Below are 26091 nucleotides of genomic sequence, written 5' to 3' on the forward strand. Positions count from 1 at the left end.
GGAGAAATACTGATATGATACCCTCCTAGGACATCTGATACTATCTCCTAGAAAGCAAACAAATGGTAACTTTTCAAGACAACCCCTGGTATCTGCTCAACTTACACAGAATCCCCCTTCCTTCCTTGCTTAGTAACAGCCACTGCCTAAAAGAGTAGGCCACCCTCTCTTCCCTGAGCTGTACTGACTAGCAAGACCTGGCCCTTTTCTATCCTGGAAAGTAAAATAAACTTTCTCTCTACATCTGTTCTTTCAGTTGGGAATTCTTTCACCGTCCTTGTCACTTACTGGCCAAATCCTAAACCCTCCCTTTTCCAGCTTTCAAATATTTTTTTCCTAACTATTCAGCACTTTTCTCTTATATTTGCATCAATATTGCCCAGAAGAAACTTACTTCTTTACAAATATTATACTGCAATGTCATTTGCAAATAATGTAGTTTAATCATGAGTCGTCACTTTTTTTTTTTCCTCCTAAAATTGCTTCTAAAAGATAGTTCTCTATTTTGGATAGTTGCCTTTACTCTTGTGAGTACAATATTGTCTCTAAAATAAATTACATTTATTTTAGTTTTTTATTCAATTTTTAAAAACATTCATTATTTCAGATTTACTATTTTTGTATTTGCTTATAAGACACCTAATAATTAGGTACAATTTAAATTCACAAGATCCTATTTTTGCAGGAGAAAAAACGATATACTTATATTGCACAGAAATAAGGTCACAGATCAACTCAAATTCACATATATGAAAATACGATAGTCGATATAGTCATTACTTTTTATAAATAATTTTTTCTAAGTAATATTTACTGAATCCCAGAACACATAGAAATAAACAATTGCACTGAATCCCAATTGGGTAGCATAAATTTCCTCTCGAAATGACTAACCAGAGAATAAGAGTAGTAAGTACATAATGTAATTTTTCATCATTTTTAAAGGTTAGAAATAAGAGCCTGCATGTGAAATAGGAAGATAGGACTCCTAATGGTTTTAAAATAATGTTTAATTTGAAGTGCTATAATAAAATTACATTTGGGTAGCAAAATGTTAGTGTTTCCAACAAGTAATAAATATGATTTGGGATTAATTAGTGAAAGTATAATAAAACATTTTTCTATTACAAATTACTAGCTTTTTGATGTCTTATAACTTGGCCAAATATTATTATAGTCCCATGTGTGTGTTTTTTCTATTTGTTTGTTAGTTTTTTAATTTTTTTAAAGTAATTTAGGGCCAGAAACTCTTGTGTAAAGGTAGACACATGTCAAAGATATTTGTCAAAACCCACAGAATATAGAACATTAAGAGTGAACATAAATGTGAACTATGGACTGCAGTTAATATTATGTCAATATTGCTTTATCAACTGTAATAAGCATTACCCAAAATAATAGAAGTTGGCTGCAGACAGAGGAGATCTGTGGGGATTCTTTGTACTTTCAGGGTCAGTTTATCTATAAACCTAAAGCTGCTCTTAAAATAGTCTGTTAATAAAATAAAATAAAAAATACGAGTTGTTTTTTTTGGGGGGGAAATGGTTGAACTCTATTAAATAACTGGTAATTAAATAAATTTTAAATTTAATTTTAATTCAATCATTAGTAATATTTTTATTGCAAAGTTATTAAAAATGAGAAGTATTCTGGCACTACCTATTATTTCACTGTAATCTGATATCCAACAATTCATTACCTTTTACCATGGAATTAAAATTTTAAGATTATCACTAAACTATAGGCTTTTGTTTAGCATTAAGATTGTAGAAACTCTCTAAAAAATCATATCTAGTTAGCAATGGTACTATTACATTATTTTTAATAATAAAGGGAAGGCTTTAACAGTAGTTTTCCTCAAATTATCATGTCTAAATTTTTATTTTCTGCTTTTCCAATGAGAAATAGTTTAATTCACAGGATATGCTATATAATAAAAGGGTAATGTGCAAATACACTGAACGATGGGACAACTGAACAATTGGTCACTATGATATGTGCTGACCACCAGGGGGCATGTGTGGAACATGGCTGATGTCAGCCACAGCAGGATGGTGGAGCAGGTGAGCAGGGGACTCCAGACCAAGGCGGGATGCTGGTCACTGTTATTAGGGTAAGCCTCTGGTAGTCACTGAAAATTCTTTGCTCCTGCATGCCGTGGTCCTGCATGGTGCTAGCACCTGCTGCCAGCACTGGAGCCACTGCTTGCACCTGCTGCTGGTGCCCAGCACCAGCCCTGATCTTTTGGCACCATCAGTAGGTGAAAGCAGTGGCTGATTACCCCAATTGCCCCTGAGGGCTTCTCCAACTCCTCCTGCTCCTGAGGGGCTATCGGGGCTGGCAGCTGCCACTAGCACCCACTGATGGTGCCAGCCCCAATCGCTCCACAATGTCAGTGAGTGCAAGGGGACTGGTGCAATCAGCACTTGCGAGGAGCAGCAGAGGGATTGAGGCTGCCAGAGGCCAAGACAGGAGGGGTTGGACAGGGGCGCAGAGGATGGGCTGAGACCCACCCCTATGCCCACTGCAGCCTTGCAGCCCACAGTTTCCTTTAAGGTTCATGAATTCATGCACTGGGCCCCTAGTATGGTTATAAAATGCCATGTGGATACATTTTTCACTTTTTTTAAGACAAGAAATTATCATTCTTGTTTCACTCAATTATAACAAATAATAGTGAATCCACACCAGTCGTTTGACACAAGGAGCTTATACATACAAATCAACAAAATAGAAACTTTTCAAATTAAAATATTGTTCACAATAATAATAAACATTTGGTCATATTGGGAATGGATATTGGCACATATTTACTGAAATTATATAACCAAGTAACTTAGCAGCCCCTTACACAAGAAAGTTTAGAAATGACAGAAAATCATACCAACAAAAGCAATCTTCATTCCAATAGATTTTAATTTGTTGTTTAGAACTCTGTGGTGTCAGACTACAAACTTATAAACATGATTTTTAAAATGCCTTTGGAAAATGTCCTACTACAATATTTATAGCTCATTATATTCAAAGTATAAAGCACTGACTTTTAAATCAGTTGTGTAAATTATAACTCAGTGCCATGATGACATGAATAATAATGTAAAAATCAGATTCATAATTTATAGAAATGTTGGTTGATAGATTGAAAAATTGATATTTAAATCAGGCATTTAAAATGTATGAATAAATTTTTTTAATCAACATGAAAATATCATTTAAAGGATTAATGTTTGAGTTATAAATAGAAATCCATGTACTTTTCATATTTTCCTGCCACTGTTGATATTTACATGATGAACATTTAGGTAATATTATGTAGTCAACCCAAATTATTTTAAATGTGACAGAATTGACATCAATCAAAAGCCATGTTAAAGATATTAACACATTCATAACCAAGTATGCCTTCAAGCAAAGTGTCATTTGGACTTTTCTTAACTTTTTAATACAAATTTATTGTTCTTCAAATCTTGGCCCTGACTGTGGCTACACACACACACATACACATACACATAAATAAACATAAATACTTAAAAATAGAGAGACACTTAGAATAACTGTGCAGAATCACATTTATGAAATAAATTTAAGTCATTTATCAACTTTTAGGAAATAATGAATTTTTATAACACCTTTATTACCAAGATATATGAAAATGGTAGGAAAGATGGATAAATGTACCAAAGGATAACAAAGTTAATGTGGCTTTAAGTAGATTTTTATATAAAATGCATTTGAATAAATGGTTCCCCAGAACAGTGGCAGAGAAAATAGCATCCTTCACCCATCAACTTACGTTATAAAGGAGCAGGTTCAAAGTGCTGACAAATGTACCATTGTTCTCTCTTACAGAAATAGCAGCTGAGGACCTAAAATAGATTTAGGAGGGGAAAACACATTGATGGAATTTCAAACTAAAAGTTCCAGCTATACCTTAAGGTTAAATTTAAGGCAATAAAATTGTTAAGTAGGCCTGTCATATTTTTAAGTAAGGCCTGGTTGGAGTGGGTATATGGTTTAAATTACTAGAGATAGGTAATAAAACAGCAGGAATAGCCAAAAGTAAAGATAAACTGTCCCTTATATTTTTTTATTTATAAAAGCATCTTTACCCCCATTTTGCATTACCTATATGATACTTTTTGCAGAATTTGAATCTGATGCAAATATATTTTCATCAATTCAATTAGAAGTTTCATGAGATCAAGGATTTTTTATTTTTTTACTTTGTTCATTACTTGAACATGTCATGGTACATATTGATGTATAAAAAATACTTATTAAATAATTGAATGAATGTCCATGCACAGTGGAGCTCAGGTATGTTAGTGTGGAGATAGAGTGTGGGCAGAGTAAGACCTGCTTTTTTCTACACCTGTTTCTGTTAGACTCAAGGACTTTCTTGTCCTGTTTTCCATATTAAAAACTTGTTTTTGACCAAAATATTTAACATCATTATGCCATTAAAATCGGCTATGAATGTTTTTTATCTGATGCAAAATGTGTTCTTCACATTTCCTTATAACTAAGATTAAACAACTATATTTTTGTGATAGAAAACCCTGAATTGGAGAAGGAAGATTTTCTATAGAACACCCCATTTTGTCAAAGATACTTGACAAATTTTAATGCTTATTTTGTAACTAGAAGCCTGGTCCACAAATTCGCAATCTGGGACCCCTCAGGGGATGTTGGAGACCTAGTTTTGGCCTGATCCCGCACTGGTGCACTGGTTTTGGCAAAGAACCCCACTGGTGCACGATCGGGGCTGGGGAGGGATACAGGAGGTTGGCCAGCTGGGGAGAGACCATGGGAGGGCTCCAGGGTGTGTACTGCTCATCTCGCCTAGTCCTGATCAGCCAGACCCCAGCAGCAAGCTAACCTACTGGTTGGAGCATCTGCCCCTGGTGGTCAGTGCACTTCATAGCAAGCAGTTGAGTGGTCTTGGCATATCATTAGCATATTACACTTTGATTGGTTGAACAGATGACCAGATGGCCAGTCACTTAGCACATTAGGCTTTATTATATAGTATGTGGATATAACCCTGTCTTGAAATATGTGTTTTTGGAAAAATGAATGATACATAACTATAAACAAAGGCTATGAAATCAGTCTATGGCTGGAGCTCTTTGGCTCTGGGCCATGCCACCTTTCTTTGCCAATCATCAGCATCTGGGCAGTTGACACCTCAGATTCTGAGACAGCAGAATACAAGCATGAGTACATGGCAATGACTGAAGGCATACAAACCCAACAAGGTAGTCACTGAATATTCTACACACTGGAAATATGACAGGTCCTTCTGGACTGCACAAGCACCTAAAGTTCTTGGGCTATTTTGAAGGATGCAAAGAGAACCCGAGGCAGACACCTGATTAGTTTGAGGTGTAATTTGGAGGGAAATATATATAATAAGTATATAAAATATAACATATATTTTATCTCTTGAGCTTTTGATACTTGATATGTACCATAACAATTTAGATAGATGGTAGATAGATAAGGCCTAATAGGGTTGCCATTACATTAGTTTTGCTACTCTCAACAAATTCTTCTAAGTAAATTCTTATAAATCTTTATAATTCCTTTAAGGATAAGAAATGACTCAAACATAAAGGCAATATGAGACACCAAGAATAAAATGCAACTTACGAAGCAAGCTGTGTATTATTAACCAGGTATTCCAATGGATAACTACAACTAAATTTGTAAAGAAGCCCAGGTAGATAGCTGATGATTGTTGGTGGATCTGGAGTATCAATGTATCCTGAAATATTTCCTATTTGTACTGAAGTTGTGTTTCCATAAGCACTGGCTCCAGGGACTGTGGATACCTGTTGGGATGGTAAATAGCTATAAATCACAGCATTTTATATGCAAAATAAAACATTAGACCAGATCATTACTAGGGTCTCTTTCAACTATAACATATCATGATTGGAAATTAAACAAACATAATGCTATCTTGAAGTAATTATATGTGTATGAAATAAATGAAACTATATTTACCAAAGGCAGTTCATAAATAAAAAAGAGATTATATGTTCATAGTGCTACAATAAGCAACTGAAGATGTTGAAAATTTTCATGACAATTCCAAATTCTGTGGCATGGTTTAAGATTCCTATTAATCTGATCTTGTTTTCCACTTTACCTTCATATCTCCAGGTTCCCACTCTTGGTTAATAATACTGCCCCAGACCCATTGGGCCTTATTGCTCAGGGCTTTGTGCGGACCCCTCCGCCTCCTCTTTCCCCACTTCACCATGACATATGCTACTCCTGCCTTGCATCTCATCTTCCTTAGGAAACTTCTGACACCCTCCTGCCCCTGAACATGCAATGTCTATCTCCATCATAGGAGTGGCCACAGTGCATGAGCAGCCTCCTGACTTGGCAGTCTGCTCAGCCAGAGTCACACACCCTTGTTCACCTTCATATCTTCAGTATAGCCCAGTGAGGCCAGCATCTTGGGATCCCAAGATAAATTCTAAATAAATGATTTAAGGTCACAAATGTTCTGAGAGTCGATCTTCTCAGCCAGTCTTCCTCTGTGGTACATACAGATTCTATAATATCTCCTTCCAAGGACAATAGTTCATACATGGGTTTCAGGGGGATCATGAACTCCCAAAAGTATAGTCCATGTGTGTATTTTCCTGGGACTGATTTGCTTTCACTGTACTTTCCAATCCCACTAAAATTTAAGAACTACCATACCATATTAAGAATAATCATAATAAGGTAATGCTCTTGACCTTCATAATATCATAGAGGAATGCAGCCTCTTTCACTATGTCAAATACCTATATGACACTCAATAAATATTTGTGGCAGATATTATGGAAACCTGTAGTAGTTAATTTTGGATGACAGAATAAACTTTAGATATATATGAACCTAGGAGCACATGGCCAAAGCTAATGTGCTCATAATTCATGAACAGAGCCAGATCATTATGAACACTTTGATTCAAATTCAAGTAATTACTAGTCTACTTAATTTTTTCCATGAAGGATTATCCTTGGAATAGACTCCAATGCTGGTGACATCAAAGACAAAATCAGAAAACAAGAAGATTTTCCTCTTCTCTCACCACTTATCTGACCCCTCGCTAAGCATACCAGTTCTGTCTGTGAAATACACAGACACGTGCTTTGCCTGGAATTTCACCTGAATTGTTTTCTAGGAACCAGGGCAAGACTAATCCAGAAAAGAAAGCTTAGTGAAGGAAAGCCTTGGGGTGTGGCCCCTTAGGCCACTTCATAACCTCTCTGCACACAACTCAGAGAGATGAATAAATGTTTTTAATAAAGAGTCAACAATACTCAAGCTGTGGGGTTGGGATGGTCATGGTCACAATATTTTAACCAACCCCTGGGAGGAGATAAAAAAGTCTCTTTTTCCTATCGTTCTCTCTCACCAAGTCTAAGAAACTCTGCCCTTAGAATAAGCAAGCCTCCCCCATAATCCCAAACAATAATGTATGAAGAGGAAAAGCCAATTTCTCTTTCTTCACTAGGCTAAGTGACCTTGCTCATCATAGTTCATTTTTGTCTTTGCTAGGATTTATCAATAATATTGTATTTAAGTAAGCAAAATGAAAAAAAAAATAACAGTACAAAATGAATCTCAGTGTAACTCCCCAGATCATAACATTTTTACTTCAATTAATTTTAATTCCCAGGAGAGCCAATGGTTTATTCAATTCTATTTTTGGTGTTCAATGCATGAATAAGTAAAGGGACAGCATAGACTCATACTAGTAGTTCTTATTCTGGGTGGAGATATTTGAAGTGATGTTTTGATATTCTCAGTGACTAGAAAGAGTGCTACTGGGATTTCATGGGTAAGATTGGGAATGATAAGCATTAGGAAATTCAAAGGACAGCCTCACACAATGGAGAATTTCACACTGGATATGCTGACAGCCCTCTTTTACAAAACATTGGTGTGAATTATTCAATGTTAAACAAAACAAAACAACAAAAAAACCTAGACAATTCTAAAAATTCCCTTCTACCCTTATCTTTCTTTCTGAATGAGGTCACTAAGAAGCAATAGGCCAAGGGATTCATTGCCAAATGCACTGGAACAAATAATTTCTGTATGATAAGATACTTCCATAAAAAGCATGAGGAATGTAGCTAATGACAGACTGGAGAGAAATATTCATCAATGTCATTCACACAAAATAATGTTGCTCAGAGTAGCACAGCCCCTCTCAGGTCCCTCAACTGCCCAGCTACAATAAAGAAAACTATTTTTGAAAAAATAAAATTGTATGTTTGGGAGCAGACACTTCAAGCAGGCAAAGGAAAGTGATTTGTTCAGTTTTATTGGAATTTTCTCTTGAAAGATAGATTGAACTTCTGGTTATTTCATGGAATTGGATTTTTTTTTTTTTCAGTTATGACCTCAAACCCAGCACACTATTTTACACGAATCTTACCACTAAGTTATTGCCACAGCCCTCCAAGGTGCTGAGATTGATGATGAAAATAACCACAGCAGGAAAGGTGTTGTTATTGATGAACCCCCTGCAGTGGGAATCCCCATGCCTTCCATTCAGGGCAAGATCTGTTTCAGAATAACCGGAGAAAAGTACTGTGCAAAAATTAATCTTCATTGTAATGGCCTGCACCCCACAGTAGACACTGATGTCTCTTTCAGCTGAAATAAAAATACATAAAAAAACAAATATAAGTCATAAAAGCACAGTAGAGGATACAAGAATGACTCTAATATCCCCTGACATATTTATTTGCCCTCTCAATCTGTTCAACTCATTCCTGTATTTGAATACACCATAATCCAAAGTGAAAGGTATAGAAGAAAAGGAGCCAGGAAAAACAATATTTGATTTAGTTATTCAGGAAGTGATCTTTAGGTATAGGGATTAGTTTATCTCTGTTTACCTCATAGGGATATGTGTTAAATGTTGGCTGGGTGTTATCAAATGATTAGAGAATTTAGTGGGGGGGAAATCAGATTTCTGAGGAAATTCAGAACTAAAGTAACTGAATTATTCAGATCTCCTGTCTAGAGTAGTAAGGCTCACCACATGATGAATGTTCCCATCATAAGGAAAAAACAGTTAAAATCCATCCTAAGCCAAAATTGTTGAGCACTTTGATATTTAGTAACCTATCTTACCCAGGATGTAGAAACAAAAGCCATTCATTAGAATACCATTTTGTTACCTATATTAAATTCCAATAGAGAAAGAAAATGAAAAATAGTATTCTGGTATGGCAAAAATATGCATAGACTAGTCAAAGAAAAGTTTGCCAATCACTATGCCTCAATAAAAGGAACTAGGTATAGAAATGTTAAACACAATTTGCACAGTTTCCATGACTGTGGGGTTAGCAAGTGATGGGATCCATTCTAGGTTTGTAGAGGTATACACACACACACACACACACACACATACACACACACACACACACACACACACAAGCTTTTAATATCTCTTTTTTGTTATTTTTCTACATGTAATGAAGAAATATGTGTAGAAAGTGAAGAGGTGTCCTGCGAGGTAACTTGCCAGAGGCAAAGGCATTTACTTTTATTGGTTTTGGTAACTGTTAAAAGTTGAATTGAGCCCTCCATCCAGGAAAAAAAAAAAAAAAAAAAAAAAAAAAGGTACAATGATGCCCTAAGCCCCAGTACCTCAGATTGTGACCTTATTTGGAAAGGGGGTTATTCAAATACAAGTAGGTTAGTTGAGGTCAAACTGGAGTAGTGAGGTCTCTAATCCAATATGACTGGTGTCCTAAGGAATGCCACGTGAAGGCACAGAAACCCAGAGGGAACATCACGTGAAGAGAGAGAATTGGCTTCTATAAGCCAAGGAGTGCCAAAGATATTGCCAGCAAACCATCGCCAGAAGCTAGGAAGAGGAAAGGAAGGACTATATTCAGAGCCTCAGAAGAAGCATAGCTATGCTGACACCTTGATTTTGGACTTCTGACTTCCAGAATTGTGAAAAAATACATTTCCAATGTTTTAATGACCCCGCTTGTCACATTTCATTATGGCAGCTCTAGGAAACTAATGCAGTAACCTTGCCGGGTTTTTACACTCTGTTTTACCACTTTGATAAAGAATGCAAAGCATTCATCAGGTTTCCATACTGCGATCACAAACAAAATCAGAGTAGACTATGTAGAGAAATGTGATTGTTCAAAAAAAAAAATACAAGCAAATTAAAATATATTTTTAAAATATATTTTATTGATTTTGTACAGAGAGGAAGGGAGAGAGATAGAGAGTTAGAAACATCAATGAGAGAGAGTCATCGATCAGCTGCCTCTTGCACACCCCTACTGGGGATATGCCCACAACCAAGGTACATGCCCTTGACCGGAATCGAACCCGGGACCCTTTAGTCCCCAAGCTCATGCTCTATCCATTGAGCCAAACCGGTCTTGGCAGCAAATTAAAAATATTTTTGTTAAATGATAGGATGTTCACCTAAGAAAAAGTAAATGTTATTCAGGGGTTTTTGGCATAGAATTATTTTCCTTAAATACTTCAATTCTAATATAGGGGTAGAGGTATTCAATGGCATATTCATTTGGAGTATTTAACCTCTATTCATTTTTATTTTATTTTTTGCTGGCAAAGTGAATTGTATTTTGAGTATCTGAATAAGTCAATATGGAAATACCTATGCTTAATAATAATTTTAAACTCTTTACAAAACAAATAAAATTTTTTTTTTCATGACCAAAAGGCAACATTCAGGTAGTTATTATGGAAAATTCCAAGCAATATTTCCCTTGTAGATAGAAAAAGAAAGTTAATTCATTATGAAGTATACTTTATTAACATAGAAAATAATAATTACAACTTCCAGTTGAGACAGCATCTCTATGAGCCTTCAGCAACATTAACTGTTTAAATGTCAACATGGTTTTTAAGTGATGCTCTTTACTAAAAGAGTAGAATTAAATTTAATAAAGGTTTAGTGAGTGCCTACTTACTTCAAAATATATCTTCAATCTATTGATATTTCTCCATCCTCATAATATTCCTTGGCCCTTGCTACCATTCTGGAATACTACATTAACTCCCTAGCTAATCCCTTTATTTCCATTCTTAATCCCTCTCATTAACACAGCCATTAATACATGAATCCAATCATCTCACCTCTTTGCTCACATCTTCCATAGCTTACTCACTTGGGTCAAAAGGCCACATCTTGAACCTGGTCGTCAAGCCTCTCTGTGATCTTATGCTCTGCCGCCCACCTGCCTCTGCATTCCCGCTCTTTACTATCCCCCTTGCTCCCTACATGCGTTTCACTGAACTTCTCTCAGTTCTTTAAAAGCATTACTAAGAGTGATAGAAGTCAGAAGAGTGGTTACATTCTGGAGTGGAGCAGCCTAGAATAGAAGAAACAAGAAAAAAATTAAGGAGTAACGAAAATGTTCTCTATCTTAATCTGGGTAGTGATTGCATTCTGGGTAATGATTGCATGAGCATATGTTCATGTTAAAATTTCAAGATGTTCCCTGAGAACTGTATAGTATTGTATGTGAAGTATTCTTTGATAACCTACATCAAGCCTTGTTAAAGCCCTAATAAAGGTTTTCTACACAAGTTCTTCAGTATATGCTCTTTCATCTGCTTGGGATTCTCCTCCCACCCCCCAGCCTTTGTCTAAGAAACTCCTATTTTTCCTTCAGGTCTCAGATTTCATTGTCCTTTTCCCAAAGACATCCATGATTTCCAATCTAATTTATTCCACTCTGTTGTAAGCTGTTCTATTGCCTTAAAATCATATATGTATTGTATATTCCTCTTTTCATTAAAGTGAAAGTCCTGGAAAGCAGGAAGCTATGATATTCATCAATGTGCTCCAGTGAGTGTTCAATGAATTAATTAATCAATTACATACAGTGCTGGAGCCACAGACTGCACCGAGGATTTACAAAGCAGTGGCCCTTGTTGTCAAGTGGATCACAGTCCATAAGGCGAGATAGATGTGGCCCACAGTATCAGAAGGACTGGGCAGAGAGGTGGAGTGGCATGGGAAGTGAGCCTCACCCAGACCCACGGGTTAGAAGTGGCCTCTTAGAGAAGATGGCATTGAGCTGAATTTTGATGTATCAACAGGAGTTAGCTGCACAGAGTGAAAAATGTGTAAAATGGAGTGGGCAGTGTAAATAATGACACACGTGTGCAATAGGCTCTAGTTGGAGCTGGAGAGTTCAGTTTTCATTAGGATTTAAAGTGCAAAGGAAGAAATGGCAGGGAATGAGAGCAAGTGGTAAACATGCAGGCAAGATCACCGGAAACCTTTCTATAGAAAACCATCTCTGTAAAATAATGCAATGTCTACCTGAATGTCACATCAAATTCTCAGTTATTAGAGGGTTCACTAGGAGCTCTGTATGTCCAGGGAAATAGAGAGCAAGCATCATTGCATTATTTGGCATGTCATAAATGTGTCGAAGTGAATACATATCATTAAATGTTACAAAAGAGAAATATCATTCTTCTTAGCTTAAACCAACTGAAGACTTGAGTTTTATCACCTTTACTTCAGAGGAATTCATTGATGTTTACAATAGCTTTACAAATGGTGGTGATTACTTTGTCCAGATGTAGAGCTTTTCTGCTTTATCACTGAAGAGGTGTAGCCCCTGCAATGGAACTGAAATTGCTACAGGCTGATCCCACTTGGAGATATGACAACAAACTAAAGGCTTTTTGCAGTGGAAGAAAAGAGAACTGTTCAAATCCATCCTAACCCAGTTTTCTAAAGACTTTTCACTGCCTCTTCCAAGGAACACATTTTTTTTTTTTTTCTGATTGTAGATACTAAAGATATCCATTCAGCACCATATGTCCATTTGTGAGGCTCTGGGGGCGGGGGCGGGGGAGTTACTTCAAGCCGCCAATGGTCAATTTCTGACAAAGGCAGGTAAATTTTTTTTGAGATACTAAATATCAGATGCTCTCAATAATTAAATGTTTTGAGCTTTTTTATTGTTCAATCCCTGGCCTGTATTGTGACACCCCTTGGGACAATACTTGATTATTAAACAACCCATTATTAAACAACAACAAAAATCATTGAATAAATGCTTTTAGATGTTGAATTTTTAGTGCTTTGTGTTTAAAGATACCAAGTATGTCTAAGATGGCAAGCCTCCTTACACAATTTATGTGCCATTATGTTGCCAAATGGCATTTTTCCCTTGATACTTTATCCAAGCCAACCTTTTCATAGAAATTTTAAAAATACAGTATTTTATTGAATTCAGGTTAGAGAAATGTTCTGCACCTCTTTCACCTATGAATCAGGCAATGAATTTGTTTCAGATTTTTAAAAAATTATTATATTTTAAATATATTTCACACTGTCAACCATTTATCTATATATAAAAAGGTGTTCTGATTAGGGGTTCATAGAATATGGTTGCCATGTAAATGGGAGTCAAGAGGAGATGGATCTAATTCTTGGAGAAAAAAAGAGGGGACACCTATAATACTCTCAACAATAAAGATTTTTTTTAAAATATCGCTTTACTTCTTTATTCACAATAAAGTTCCATTCTTAGAACACCTAATTATACTTTTCCTTTTAGACATAATTAATAATTACTGACAATATATTTGCAGCATATCATTCACATATCTAATAAGTATATCTAACTTTATTCTTGTTATCCACAATTGCATATTCAACTGGCTTAAAACTAACAGCATCTGAATGAGGCTAAGTATTCCTGGCTGGTGATAGACAGAATGACTTTCAACTCATATCAATACTTTTACGTTTGAGAATATTTCCTTTCACTAAAGTAAAAATATTTATTTTAACATTTTTATTATTACCTGGACTAATAAGAGTGCAGATCAATGCAATTATTCAAATAATTTACACACATGTATTCTGCAATACAAACAAACCTGATAACACCCCCAAATTGAGCTGTCGGCTTGTAGTTAGCACAGTGGCTCAAAATGTTCCTTCACTAATTATATAAAAATGTAAAATTCTGTATAAAAAGCCATCTTGGAAGTCAGTGCATAATATAAAAAAGGGTAGGTTGCACAAGAACAGGAGTTGAAAACACAAAATTAGTGCCACTCCTTTAAATAAGTTCTCCTAATTTCAAGATCTAAACTACATGCTACTTCATGTCAACAACAAATTCAAGAAAAGTATGTACTGTTTACATATTATGTATCAGTCTCTGTGCTGGACTCTGAAGATAAAGACATTACCAAGATTCCTTTACTACAAGGAGATTATGGTTGAGTAAAGCAGATAGAAGAAAACCAGACAATTATAATGCAGCCTGATAATGATACAACAGAGGTCTGTGTACCATGTTATATACAACCATGTTTGGTAGGATACAGGCATTTGGAAAGAATTGTTGGGGGAAAATAAAATAGTTATAACTGGCTAAATTTTATGAAAAGTTGAATAAAAGATGACATTAAGAGAAAAAAATGTTGAACTGATGCTCAGGTATCTAGCTTTCATGACTGAGTGCATTATTTTCTGAAGTGAGGAATACAGGAAGGAAAAAGATAAGTTCATTTTTGAGAGGTTTGGGTACATATGGGACATTCAGGCAGAAATATACAGCAGGTAGTAGGAAATATGAGTCTAATATTTGGAGAATAGAACAGAGTAAAAAATGTAAAATTAAGAATCACCAAATACTCAAGTTGTCAATAATAAGCAATAACAATAGGTGAACTGCCCAAGAGAGCATTCAGATAAGAGAAATAGGCTGAGAACAAAATAATTATTTCTACATTGTCCTTTAATGAGACTTTTTCTCATTTCCCTGATGGAATATAATGATTTTCCACATCACTTTAGCTGTGAGTCTACTATATTGCTTACATTATATCTAGGAATGAATATTTACTTTCTTGCTAAATTATGAACTCATTGAAAGCTCTGAGTTTTCCCAGAGTGCATACAAAATACTCAGCAAATGTTTATTAAAATATACTTGATTTAATTATTTCACAAACAGCATGCATAGTTTCTAACTTTTTAATATTAAGTCCTAAGATTCACAGACAAAAAAAAATGTGCACAATTAATAGGAATTTGCCTAGACTGTCCATCTGAAGCTCGTATTTCCTATCGTATTCTGCCAACTGCCTAAGATGATTCTTGTTTTCAGAGTTTTAGGTGAAAATTCAAATCCTTAATGTCAGATATATTCTGACTTTTAATTAAGAAAATTCAACCCATTAAATAATATGAATATAATGGATTTTCATTATTTGTTTAATTACTTAACCTTTTTTAAATGCATTAGTCTTAGAGACTAATTATCTTCCCTCATTATTAATGAGTTGGGTTTTTTTAAAATCACTTCCCCTTAATAGTGATAGATTTGTTAATCCATATTATCATTAGTAGCAAGCAAGTGCATGACAGCCTCTGAGGTTGGCATAAGCACCATTGCTATATCGTAATACAGAGTTAACAAATCATTATGAATACCATGTCCAACTTTCACTTTTTTATGTGTTACTATGCATATGTATTACCAGAGTCTTATTAAAATGCAGATTCTGATTCAGTAGATCTGAGTGGGGCCTCATTTGTGCATTCCTCAGAGTCTCCCTCGTGAGGCCAAAGTCTCAAATCTTTTATTAACCACTTGAGTTCCTTAATCACAACTATATATTTGACTGGGCAGAAGCTAACCCTTAGGTAGAATCTGTCTGGCGAGATCAAATACTCCTACCAAATATGTATTATCTATTTGTATGATTCACATGCTCATAAGGGAGAAATTTATAGGATAAGGGACAGGAAAGAGACAGAGAGAATGAGTCATGAAGCAGATGGATGTGTTTCATCTGACTTTCTTCCTGAGGAACTAGCTGATTTCACTCTCAGTAAATAAAGATTCATGAAAAAATTTTGTGAAACTTAGCCCAAATGAATCCATTCTGGTGCTTAGGTAGCAATGTATCAAACAAACTTGGGAATAGGATTTGTCTTCTCTTACCTCCACCTCTACTCCATTCAACAAACCATAGCAATTTAATAACTGAAGGAAGGAGATAGTTCATCTCAAAGGGCAGTTATGCCCTGGGAACTCTCTGAAACTATGGTCAGAGACATGGGGGGAGGATAGGTGAGTCTATTGTGAGCAGTTCAGACGCAGGTATTCACATAAATATCATTGCACCTGTATCCTTGGCTCATAGAAGCACTGGTTTAATATTGACAGTATGAGCCAAAATCTCTCCAATCTAATAGGAGAAGCCTTTTCTGTATGCTGGAGTGAATCATGTTGTATTGCTATAGAAACATCACCTGGAAACAATTTACTTCCTGGTAGATATTTCAAAACTAATGTATACCATTTAAGCAGATTGAAGAGTAATTGATATGCCATTTCTGTTTCTATCCCTGTAAGAGAAGAACAGCAATATTTGGCATTACATAAACCGAACTGCTAGGGGACACATGGTATATATGCTGCTTTAACTCATTTTTTAAAAGTTACTATTCCTCTTAAGTTTTTAAACAATTTGAGGTTTTGTTGTTAGAAGAGCAAGAAGTCCTGAAGGGGTATTGATATTTCATTTACATGAAATGCCAGCAGCTGATGAAGGATTTAAAGTGGATTAGGAATTCAGGTTTCCTCTCTATATTGAACAGGTTTCTTGCCATCTCAGTTTTTCACATCTGTTTCTCTTTAGCAAATGCAAGCTGTTGTTTCAGTACTGTAGAAACAGTGTGGCAAACTTTGCACATGTATACCCACACTTGCTTCCCCAAATCAGAGGAGCTTGGCATCTTTTTCAGGAAGAAAAAAAAAAGCATATGGGTTTTGCTTCTACAAGCAGAGGAAGTGAAAAATTCATTCAATAAAGAACTTTGTTATTAAAGTAAAAAAAAAAAAAAGGTAGGTGCTGAATTATTCAACCACTGAACTTGCTGACTAATTACTCTTCTCTCCACTGCACTTTATCACTGTAGATTAATCACGATGTGATCAGCAACTGCTGCCTGGATCAGTTCTTCTGCCTCATTGGGTGCAATAATTTCAGTCACAGGTGCATAGTGGAAGTAGGCAAACTCTTCACAACTTAAGAGAGCAAAACACCACTACAGAGGAAGAAGGCAAGAGAACTGGTCTTTCTTATTATCTACACAGAGGTCCAGAACATATTCTCTAGGGTAATTATTACATTTCTAGAGGCCCGGTACATGAAATTCATGCATGAGAAGGTCCCTCAACCTGGCCTGTACCCTCTCCGATCTGGGACTCCTTGGGGGCTGTCCGACTGCTGGTTTAGGCCCACAGGGACCAGGCCTAAACTGGCAGCCAGACATCCCTCTCACAATTTGGGACTGCTAGCTCCTAACCACTCGCTTGCATGCCTGCCTGAGTTCCCCTAACTGCTTTTGCCTGCCAGCCTGATTGACTCCCTACCTGCCCTCCCCTACTGTCTCAATGGACCCCAACTGCCCTTCCTGCTGGCCTGATGGCCTCCAACTGCCTTTCTCTGCTGTGACCTGCCTCCTCTACCAGGACCAGCCTCCTCCATGCCACGCAGAGCATGGAACGCCCAGGTACATGTGGCCATCTTGTGGCAGACATCTTGTAGTGGCCATTTTTTGGTGGCCATCTTATGATGAAGTCATGCATGAGGACCACCTAGGCTTTTATTAGTATAGATTTACTCCTACTTTATTTTGGGATATAGAACATCGCAAAGGTTAAGCAAAGCCTAACACAAAACCAGGCAGTTCATTTTGCTGGTTTGGGATATAGAACATCGCAAAGGTTAAGCAAAGCCTAACACAAAACCGGACGGTTCATTTGCATGAATTATTATATATTGATTAAATAGGTGATTCCCTCTTTTATTTCCTGTGGAACACTATTATTCATTTAAATGTTTGTTTCCTTGTGATGGGAACTTTTAGATTTTACTAAGCTGTCATTACTATATTGTACATTACATCCCAGAACTTATTTATTGTGTAACTGGGAGTTTGTACTTTTTAATAACCCTTCATCCAATTCTCTCACCATCCACTCCCACCTCTCATTACTGCTTCTCATTGTAATCTCTTTTTATGTGATTTTTTAAGATTCCACACATAAGTGAGATCATATAGTATTTGTCTATTTGTCTTTCTCTGTCTGACTTATTTCACTTAGCACAATGCCCTTAGGGTTCATCTATGTTGTAACAATTGTCAGGATTTTCTTCTTTTTTTTAAAAATGAACTAGAGGTCCTGTGCACGAAATTGGTGCATCGGGGATGTGTTCCTCAGCCCAGCCTGCATCCTTGCCAATCTGGGACCCGTAGAGGGATCTCTAAGTGCCCGTTTAGGCCTGATCCTACTGGACATCCCTCTCACAATCCAGGACTGCTGGCTCCCAACTGCTCACCTCCCTGCCTTCCTGATTGCTCCTAACTGCTTCTGCCTGCCAGCTTGATCACTCCCAACCACTCCCCTGCCAGCCTAATTGATGCCTAAGTGCTCCCCTGCCAGCCCAATTGCTCCCAACTGCCCTCCCCCGAAGGCCTTGTCCTCCCCAACTGCCCTCCCCTGTTGACCTTATAACCCCTAACTGCCCTCCCCTGCTGGCCTAGTCACCGCCCAACTCCCTTCCCCTGCATGCCTTGTCTCCCCCAACTGCTTTCCCCTGCAGGCCTTGGTTCCTCCCAATTGCCTTTCTCTACAGGCTTGATCGCCCCCAACTGCCCTTCCTTGCAGGCCTGGTCCCTGAAGGATTTGGGGAAGCAAGTGTGGGTATAATTGCCCTCCCTTGCTGGCCTGATTTCTAACAACTTCCCTTCTTTGTAGGCCTGGTTCTTCCCAACTGCTCTCCCCTGCTGGCCATCTTGTGGCAGCCAGCTTGTATCCACATGGGGGCAGCCATCTTTGACTATATGGGGGCAGCCATCTTGTATATTAGAGTGACAGTCAATTTGCATATTACCTTTTCATTAGATAGGATAGAGGCCTGGTGCACAGGTGGTGGCTGATTGGTTTTCCCTAAAGGGTATCTGGGATCAGGGTGGTGGTTCCCTTGGGGCATGGAGCAGCCTGGGCAAAGGGCCTGTGTTGGTTTACAGGCTGGCCACACCCCCCAGTGACCCAAGCATAGGCTGGAAGCAGGTATCTGGTATTTATGTATCTTCTATAATTAAAACTTTGTAGCCCTGAGCAAAGACCAGGGCAGGCCAGGGCAGGGCATCACCAGGGGAAACCTAAGTCTCCTGCTTGCTCCAGCTCTGTTGCCACCACCAACTTGGTTGGGTTAATTTGCATACTCACTCCTGATTGGCTAGGTGCGTGGCTTTTGAGTATAGTGGAGGTACGGCCTATTATCATGTTTCTCTTTCATTAGATAGGATCGTATTCCATCGTATATATGAATAGATAGATATAGATAAATAGATGATATAGATATAGATATAGCTATAGCTATAGCTATAGATATAGATATAATATAGATAGATATATAGATAAATTAGATATAGATATAGATATAGATATAGATATAGATATAGATATAGATATAGATATAGATATAGATATAGATATAAATATAGATATAAATATAGATATAAATATAAATATAGATATAAATATAGATATATATAGGTGATATAGAAATAGATAGATATCAAAACTAATTTATCCATTCATCTGTTGATGCACACTTGGGTTTTTTCATGTCTTGGTTATTTTAAATAATACTTCAATAAACATGAGGGTGCAAATATCTCTTTTACATAGTGATTTTGTTTCTTTCAAATATACACCCAGAAGTAGAATTACTACATAATATGGTTGTTCTATTTTAAATTAAATAAAAACACCCTTTATACTGTTTTCCATAGCAGCTATACCAATTTTCTTTACATCCTTATCAGCATTTATAATCTCTTGTCTTTTTAATGATACCCATACAAACAACTATAAAATGATGTCTCATTGTAGTTTTGATTTGCATTTCGCTGATGATAGTGATGTTCAACAATTTTTACATACCTTTTCAGGTTTGGAGCCCATCTTTCATTGGATTATTTTTGTTTATATACATCATTGTTTCAACTATTTAAAATTCACTTTTAGGCATCATTGTTTGATTAAAAAGTCTATTTTTTATTTTATAAATTTATTTTATTCATCAATTGCTAACTTGGCAGCATTCTATTCTTCAATTTAAAAAGTTGTTTGCACCTAGCCATCATGACTCAGTAGTTAAGCATCGACCTATGAACCAGGAGATCACAGTTCAATTCCACGTCAGGGCACATTCCCAGGTGGTGAGCTTGATCTCCAATAGGTGGCATTCAAAAAGTAGCCAATAAATGATTATTTCTCATCATTGATGTTTTTATCTTTCTCTCCCTTTCCCTTCTGCTCTTGAAATAAAACTATATATATATATATATATATATATATATATATGTATATATATAGTGAAAAAATGGTTTTATAATACTTTCCTGACATTCCCTCAATTTCAAATGCATGAAAGAAAATGCAATACTATTATTTTCTAAAGCGTTGAGATCTTGCTCCCTGACATATGTTATTATAATAGTTTGCCTAAAAAAAACCTCATAAAAATTTTCAAAAAATTGTGTTGCATGCTTGTTTTAAGAAATATAAGAGAGAATTATGTAATTTTCCTAGCATTCAATATGTGGAAGCTATTATTTTCTTCCTTATTAATGATAAGTTATGTGACACTGGTGTACATTCAGTTTCCCATAACTGGTTAGTCACCATAAAACAGTGTCAGGCCACAAAGGTTATGGTACCATAAACCTAATCTCTCCTTGGTTGTACCTTTATTATTAAAGACTTCTTTAGAAATCTGCAAGTTTAGGTTAACCCTTATCAACTTGTCCGCAAAAGGGTCTAGTTCCAGAAGGTACCCATCAGTAACAGAGGTCAAATGCAATTATCTATGTATTTCACTCCAGTCAAATAATTCCTTGATACCCTTAAAGTCAACTGTGGTTTGTGTTTTTTACTGGAAAGAGCACTATAATGTTAGTTGGGCATATCTTTATTTCCTGCTATTAATCTGGAAAGCCAATAGTTAACCATCTTAAAATTAAATATTATCCCTTTAAATTGGAAATGAATTAGACCATGGTATTTCCCTTGGCTCAAGGATAAATGCCATGGAAATTAAAGAAAATAGTTCTAATGTCATGAAACACAAAGGTCAGATAGGGTGAGATGATTGCTCTCATTATTAACATTACTTTGCATTTAGATAGCCCCTCTCCTATACCAGACTCATTCTCATTCTAGCCCACTCACTGCTCAGTAGCTGAACTGCTTCTGAAGCTCCTAATGACATCAAGAGTGATCTTGATATGGTAAAGTGAGTCAAGAGGAGAGTTAGCAATTAACCTCTAGGCTTTATTAGCTCACTCTGATCTTTTGCAAATGACCTACAAAAATAGACTTACTTGAAAGTAATCTTATATAATAAAAGTCTAATATGCATATTGACCAAACAGCAGAACAACCAGTGGAACAACCAGTTACTATGATATTTACTGATTACCAGGGGTCAGATGCTCAACACAGGAGCTACCCGTAGCACCCAGGCCCCAGTCAGCCAAGGGAGGTGACTGGCAAGGGCTGGAGTTGGAACTGGCAAGTGGGCAGCACCAGGACAACCAGGGTGGGTGCCAGCTGGGACCTCCTGATCACCTCTCAGGTCACCCCACGGATTTATCCTGATTACTGGCCAGGCCTAGGACCCTTACCCATGCATAAATTTTGTGCACTGGGCCTCTGGCACCCATATAAACTTAAAGCCTCTCCTGAATTCCTGATTTATCTGGATTTCAAATGTTGTGTGTATGTGTGTATAGGTTGTTGTCTAAGTCAGACAATACTAAAAATGCTAAGATTTACAAAGACAAACAGAAATTAAAAATACAAGGCTTAGTTATCCTTGTTGAAAAAAAAGGAAAAAAAAAAAAAAAGGAAAGGACTTCTCCCTCTTTTAGATAATTTACATCAGAAAACATAATTGTAAGTACTTTCTCCTCTCCTTGACATGTATGTAAATCCTGTGGGAAAATTAGACAGGTCTTTGTCAGTTCAATGATCTAGAAATGTCTTTTTGAAGTATCTCTTGAAAATGTAAATATCAAAAAAGAAAGCACCCAGTGGGAGGGTGAGAGGCTAACTTCAGTGGGATCCTTGCTTCACGATGGCAAAAGTACCTCCTTTCAATTAGATATTCGGATTTTATTTTTCCTCTGGATAAAGCCATTACGCTAACAGAATTATCAAGTAATTTTAGGATAAACTCTATGTGACAAATGGTAGTATCAAGTCCTCCTACTTCAGGTCTTATTGTTGATAATCTTGAAAACATATCCTTAATGGGTTGCATCTGCTTGGCTATACACTAATAAAAGAATGAGATTTATTTCTGTCTTTGCAACCTCTTGGTGGATTGCCTATGATGAGCACCACATTCCAGCTTAATGTTTATTCAATGATAAAAGTGTTTTTATCTCTACCGTCTTTGTGGAGAGGATTTCCGGATTGAGAGATTTTTGTTTTTAATTGTTTCCACAACACATGACTGAGTTTTTAGATGGAAGATTGGACTTGAGAGAATAATAGAATATACTCTGTCACTTGTTCTTAACCATAAATGTGCATTTGACTCATCTGCAGGGTTTAAAATACAGATTCCAAGCACCATACTCAGAGGTTCTGCCACTACATATTTTGAGTGAAGTAGTGGGCCTGGTGATTTTGATGCAAATGGTCTGTGGGCACCATTTTAACATAATTTTTAAATTATGTTAAAATGGTGCCCACAGACCATTTTAACATAATTTTTAAAATTTACTATATGAAAAATTCTTCCTTTTACTGCCTAATCACTAACTGGCTCATTTATATATTTTATTTACCTTTACAAATATATAACTACAACAGCAGCTAGATCCTCTCTGCTAAGCAATCTTTTTACATTTGAGCTTTCTTTTTCATTCATCACAAAGTAAGAAAACATTGACCATCCCTCTCAGGCCTGGCCCAGGCCCTGGCCCCTCATTCTCAGAGCCCCTGCCTCCCACCTCACTGCAGAGATAGAGACAATTAGCATCTCTCAACTCCTCTGGCTGTGTCTTATTTCTCCTTTGCTTCTAAATCAAAGAATCAACTACCACTTTTCAAGGTTAACCCTTTCACCTGTTCCTTAAGTCTTATCCCGCATTTTATTTCCTTATTATCTCAATTATTTCAAATCTCTGGAGTACTTTCCCATTACTCATGTGTATTCAGTTGTTTCTAGTCCTCTAATCCTAAAATTCTTTCTTCTCATTTAAATAGTTGAGTTAGGTTACTTCTTCCTTTCCTTCATCACCAAAGTTATCTAGCTAGTAGTCTATTTTCATAACTTTCATTTTCCTGTTTCCCCATTTCTTGCTCACTTGCTGCACAGCGATTCAGCTCTCACATAGTTGTTTCCAGCGTCAACCTCTCTCCTTAGACCTAGCATCATATTTCCTACTACTGGATAGACGCTGCTACTCTCAGTTCTTAAAGCTCCACAAGTTCATGTTTTCCAAACCCAAAATTTCTTTCTAAAATATGCAAGTGCCCTATGCTTTTGCTGTCATGTAACAGTATCAACATTCAGTTATCCATGTTCAAAACATCCTCTAGTCTTCTCTCATGTCCCAAATGGAATCAGTCCTAAGTGCTGCTGGGAGTCCACCACACAGTATCTATGCTTCCACTGTCACTACCTTTGTGATATTTCTCTTGGCTTCGAGTCCCTTCTGAAGTGTGTCTCTACTTTTCCTAATGTCTGCTTTTTACAACAAAATGTGACATTTAAAAACGCTTCAGAAGATATGTTTTTAAAAAGACTAAATAACTCTTCTCTGCCTATAAAATAAAAACAAATACTTTTATTAAATAAATAACATATCAAGTATTATTGTAAAAAAAATGAACCTGACTTTACTCAAATCTCTAGCTCTAATTAGTTTATAGGATATACAGGAAAGGAGGAGCATATTAAATGACATGTCAGAATGGCAGTCAACCAGATCTAGAGTGTCAGAGTCCTACAAAACAAATGACCAAATTACTTAAAGAGATAGAATTTTAGAAAAGTGAAGGACAGGGAGGAATGGTTATAAATTATTTTAGATTTAAGACACATATTAAAAAATGTGGATATTTTAAAAGCAAAATGCCTGAGTATTAGATAATATTAAGGTCTCATTAAGTTTATTAGATGTGCACATGAAGTATAACGATTTTTAAAAATTCTTCTTTTTTTAAAATTTATTTTAAATATTCCAGAGATGGGATTGATAAGGAAGATAAAACAAAATTTGTAAATGTTGATAATTGGTGGAGCTGATAATCAACATAAATGCTCTTTTTATTAATCTCTGCTTTTGTATACATTTGAAATTTTCCATAATAAAAAATAAAATAAAACACAAACAAACCAATGCAAAACATCATTTCTGGTATTCAAAACCATTAACAAACCTCCTTTAGACATTGTCTTTCCTGACCTCCATATTTTAGTTAACCTGCCAAACATCTGCTTCCTAGGTCTGAGCTCATGAAGACATTCCCACACTCTTTGGTCTTTACTCTGGAGGAAGCCAGATTGCCTCTCTGCAGATAAACTAGAAATCTCACATCAACTATGTAACAAGCTACTGATTGCTCTATGCAAGTGTGTGGTTGCCCTATCCTGCTCTGGACACAGGAGTAATGACAGGTATGGAGAATGTGAAACGTGGTAGAAGTTTTTCAATTTGGATGGCAGACTGAAAAAGTAGTTTCAGATTATCTAACTTTTATTTTGAAAATGTTGAACTGTGGTTCTATAACTTTATCTCATATGAAATGACAAATACTTAAATGAATTGTTAGATTTACATCCCATTGAGTGCAGATTTGAGGAAGCTGAGACACATGTTTATCAATATGGTCAAAATCTCCTATCTGTCGCCAAATTGATGGGTTGCTGTAAAATGCACTCTGAAGCTGGCCGTGTATTTTAGTGGTGACCAACATTTTATTGAAATAGTATTTTTTGAGTATTGCATAATATTTCACAATCATTTCTTAAGTGTTATTTCTAATAAGTCTATTAGCATATATGAGCAGTTTTGAGAATCTGAATTAACTTATGAGGAAAAAAAGGCATAAATTAGGCAAATTTGGAATAAAATTAGCCTTTCCCAATTTTATCACCCACTAGCCAATATTTTTTTACATCTGTGAGCAGCCATTATAATGATATTAACTACGATGAACACTTTGTATGTTAATGTGGATATAATTTACAACTCCAGAAAAATGTCTTTTGTCATTTGCCATTTGTTAATATCTACTTAATATAGAGGGATCCCCACATCATTTTTCATATGTATTTAAATGATTTACTTTCCAAACATAATCACTCGTTCAGACATAATTAGAGAAAAGATTAGGCTTAGACTTACCAGGAAATCTACTGTGGAGGTTGGCATCACAGTTGTAGCCATTGAACTGAGCAGACCCCGGAAGTACTCTTATTGTTAGAAGCAACAGCAACCATATCTGTTCCATTGCAAAACCTAGAAAAGATTTACCTATGATGTTATCACCAACCTTCACTCTTACTTGCTGGAAATACTGAGGCTGATCTAACTCACTGTTGGCTAGGCAAGCAATCTATATTCCTGCAAGCAAAGGTCATGAAAGGCCCAAAGACTCTCAGAAATAATTATTAGCAACAAGGCAGAGATTTTGGTTACAATAAGTCAAAATTATTTTCATTCGTTGGCTTCATTTTGCAAAAGGTGACAAAGCCAGGCTTTTTTTCATAGAAGAGCAACTAGTCAGGTGTAAGTTATCAAATTTGTAAAAGGAAAAATCTTTAACATAAATAGGAAGAACTCAAACTAAGTATTTGGCAGATTAGAACACCATCATCAGGCAAACTGACCAATTTGGAGAAAACTCTGCACTTGAAAATACCCATATACATAAAGGCAGAGGAATTTAATACTTACTACTTGATCCTCAGAGAATTGTAATA

The 26091-nt window shown here is 36.2% G+C and overlaps 1 protein-coding gene across 1 annotated transcript in view; it reads right to left on the reverse strand.

Moving 5' to 3' along the window:
• ZPLD1 (zona pellucida like domain containing 1) overlaps positions 1-26091 on the reverse strand; it is a 63403-nt gene that overhangs the window by 17270 nt on the left and 20042 nt on the right. Inside the window, exons 2-5 of the mRNA XM_036446986.2 lie at positions 25514-25627; positions 8453-8673; positions 5653-5834; positions 3794-3866 (exon numbers count right to left, since the gene is read on the reverse strand). Of these exons, the coding sequence (XP_036302879.1) occupies positions 3794-3866; positions 5653-5834; positions 8453-8673; positions 25514-25619 (582 nt within the window). The 5' untranslated portion in view covers positions 25620-25627. The remainder of the gene's footprint in view (positions 1-3793; positions 3867-5652; positions 5835-8452; positions 8674-25513; positions 25628-26091) is intronic.

The sequence above is a fragment of the Pipistrellus kuhlii genome, unplaced genomic scaffold, assembly GCF_014108245.1.
Source record: "Pipistrellus kuhlii isolate mPipKuh1 unplaced genomic scaffold, mPipKuh1.p scaffold_m20_p_2, whole genome shotgun sequence".
Taxonomy (NCBI): Eukaryota; Metazoa; Chordata; class Mammalia; order Chiroptera; family Vespertilionidae; genus Pipistrellus; species Pipistrellus kuhlii.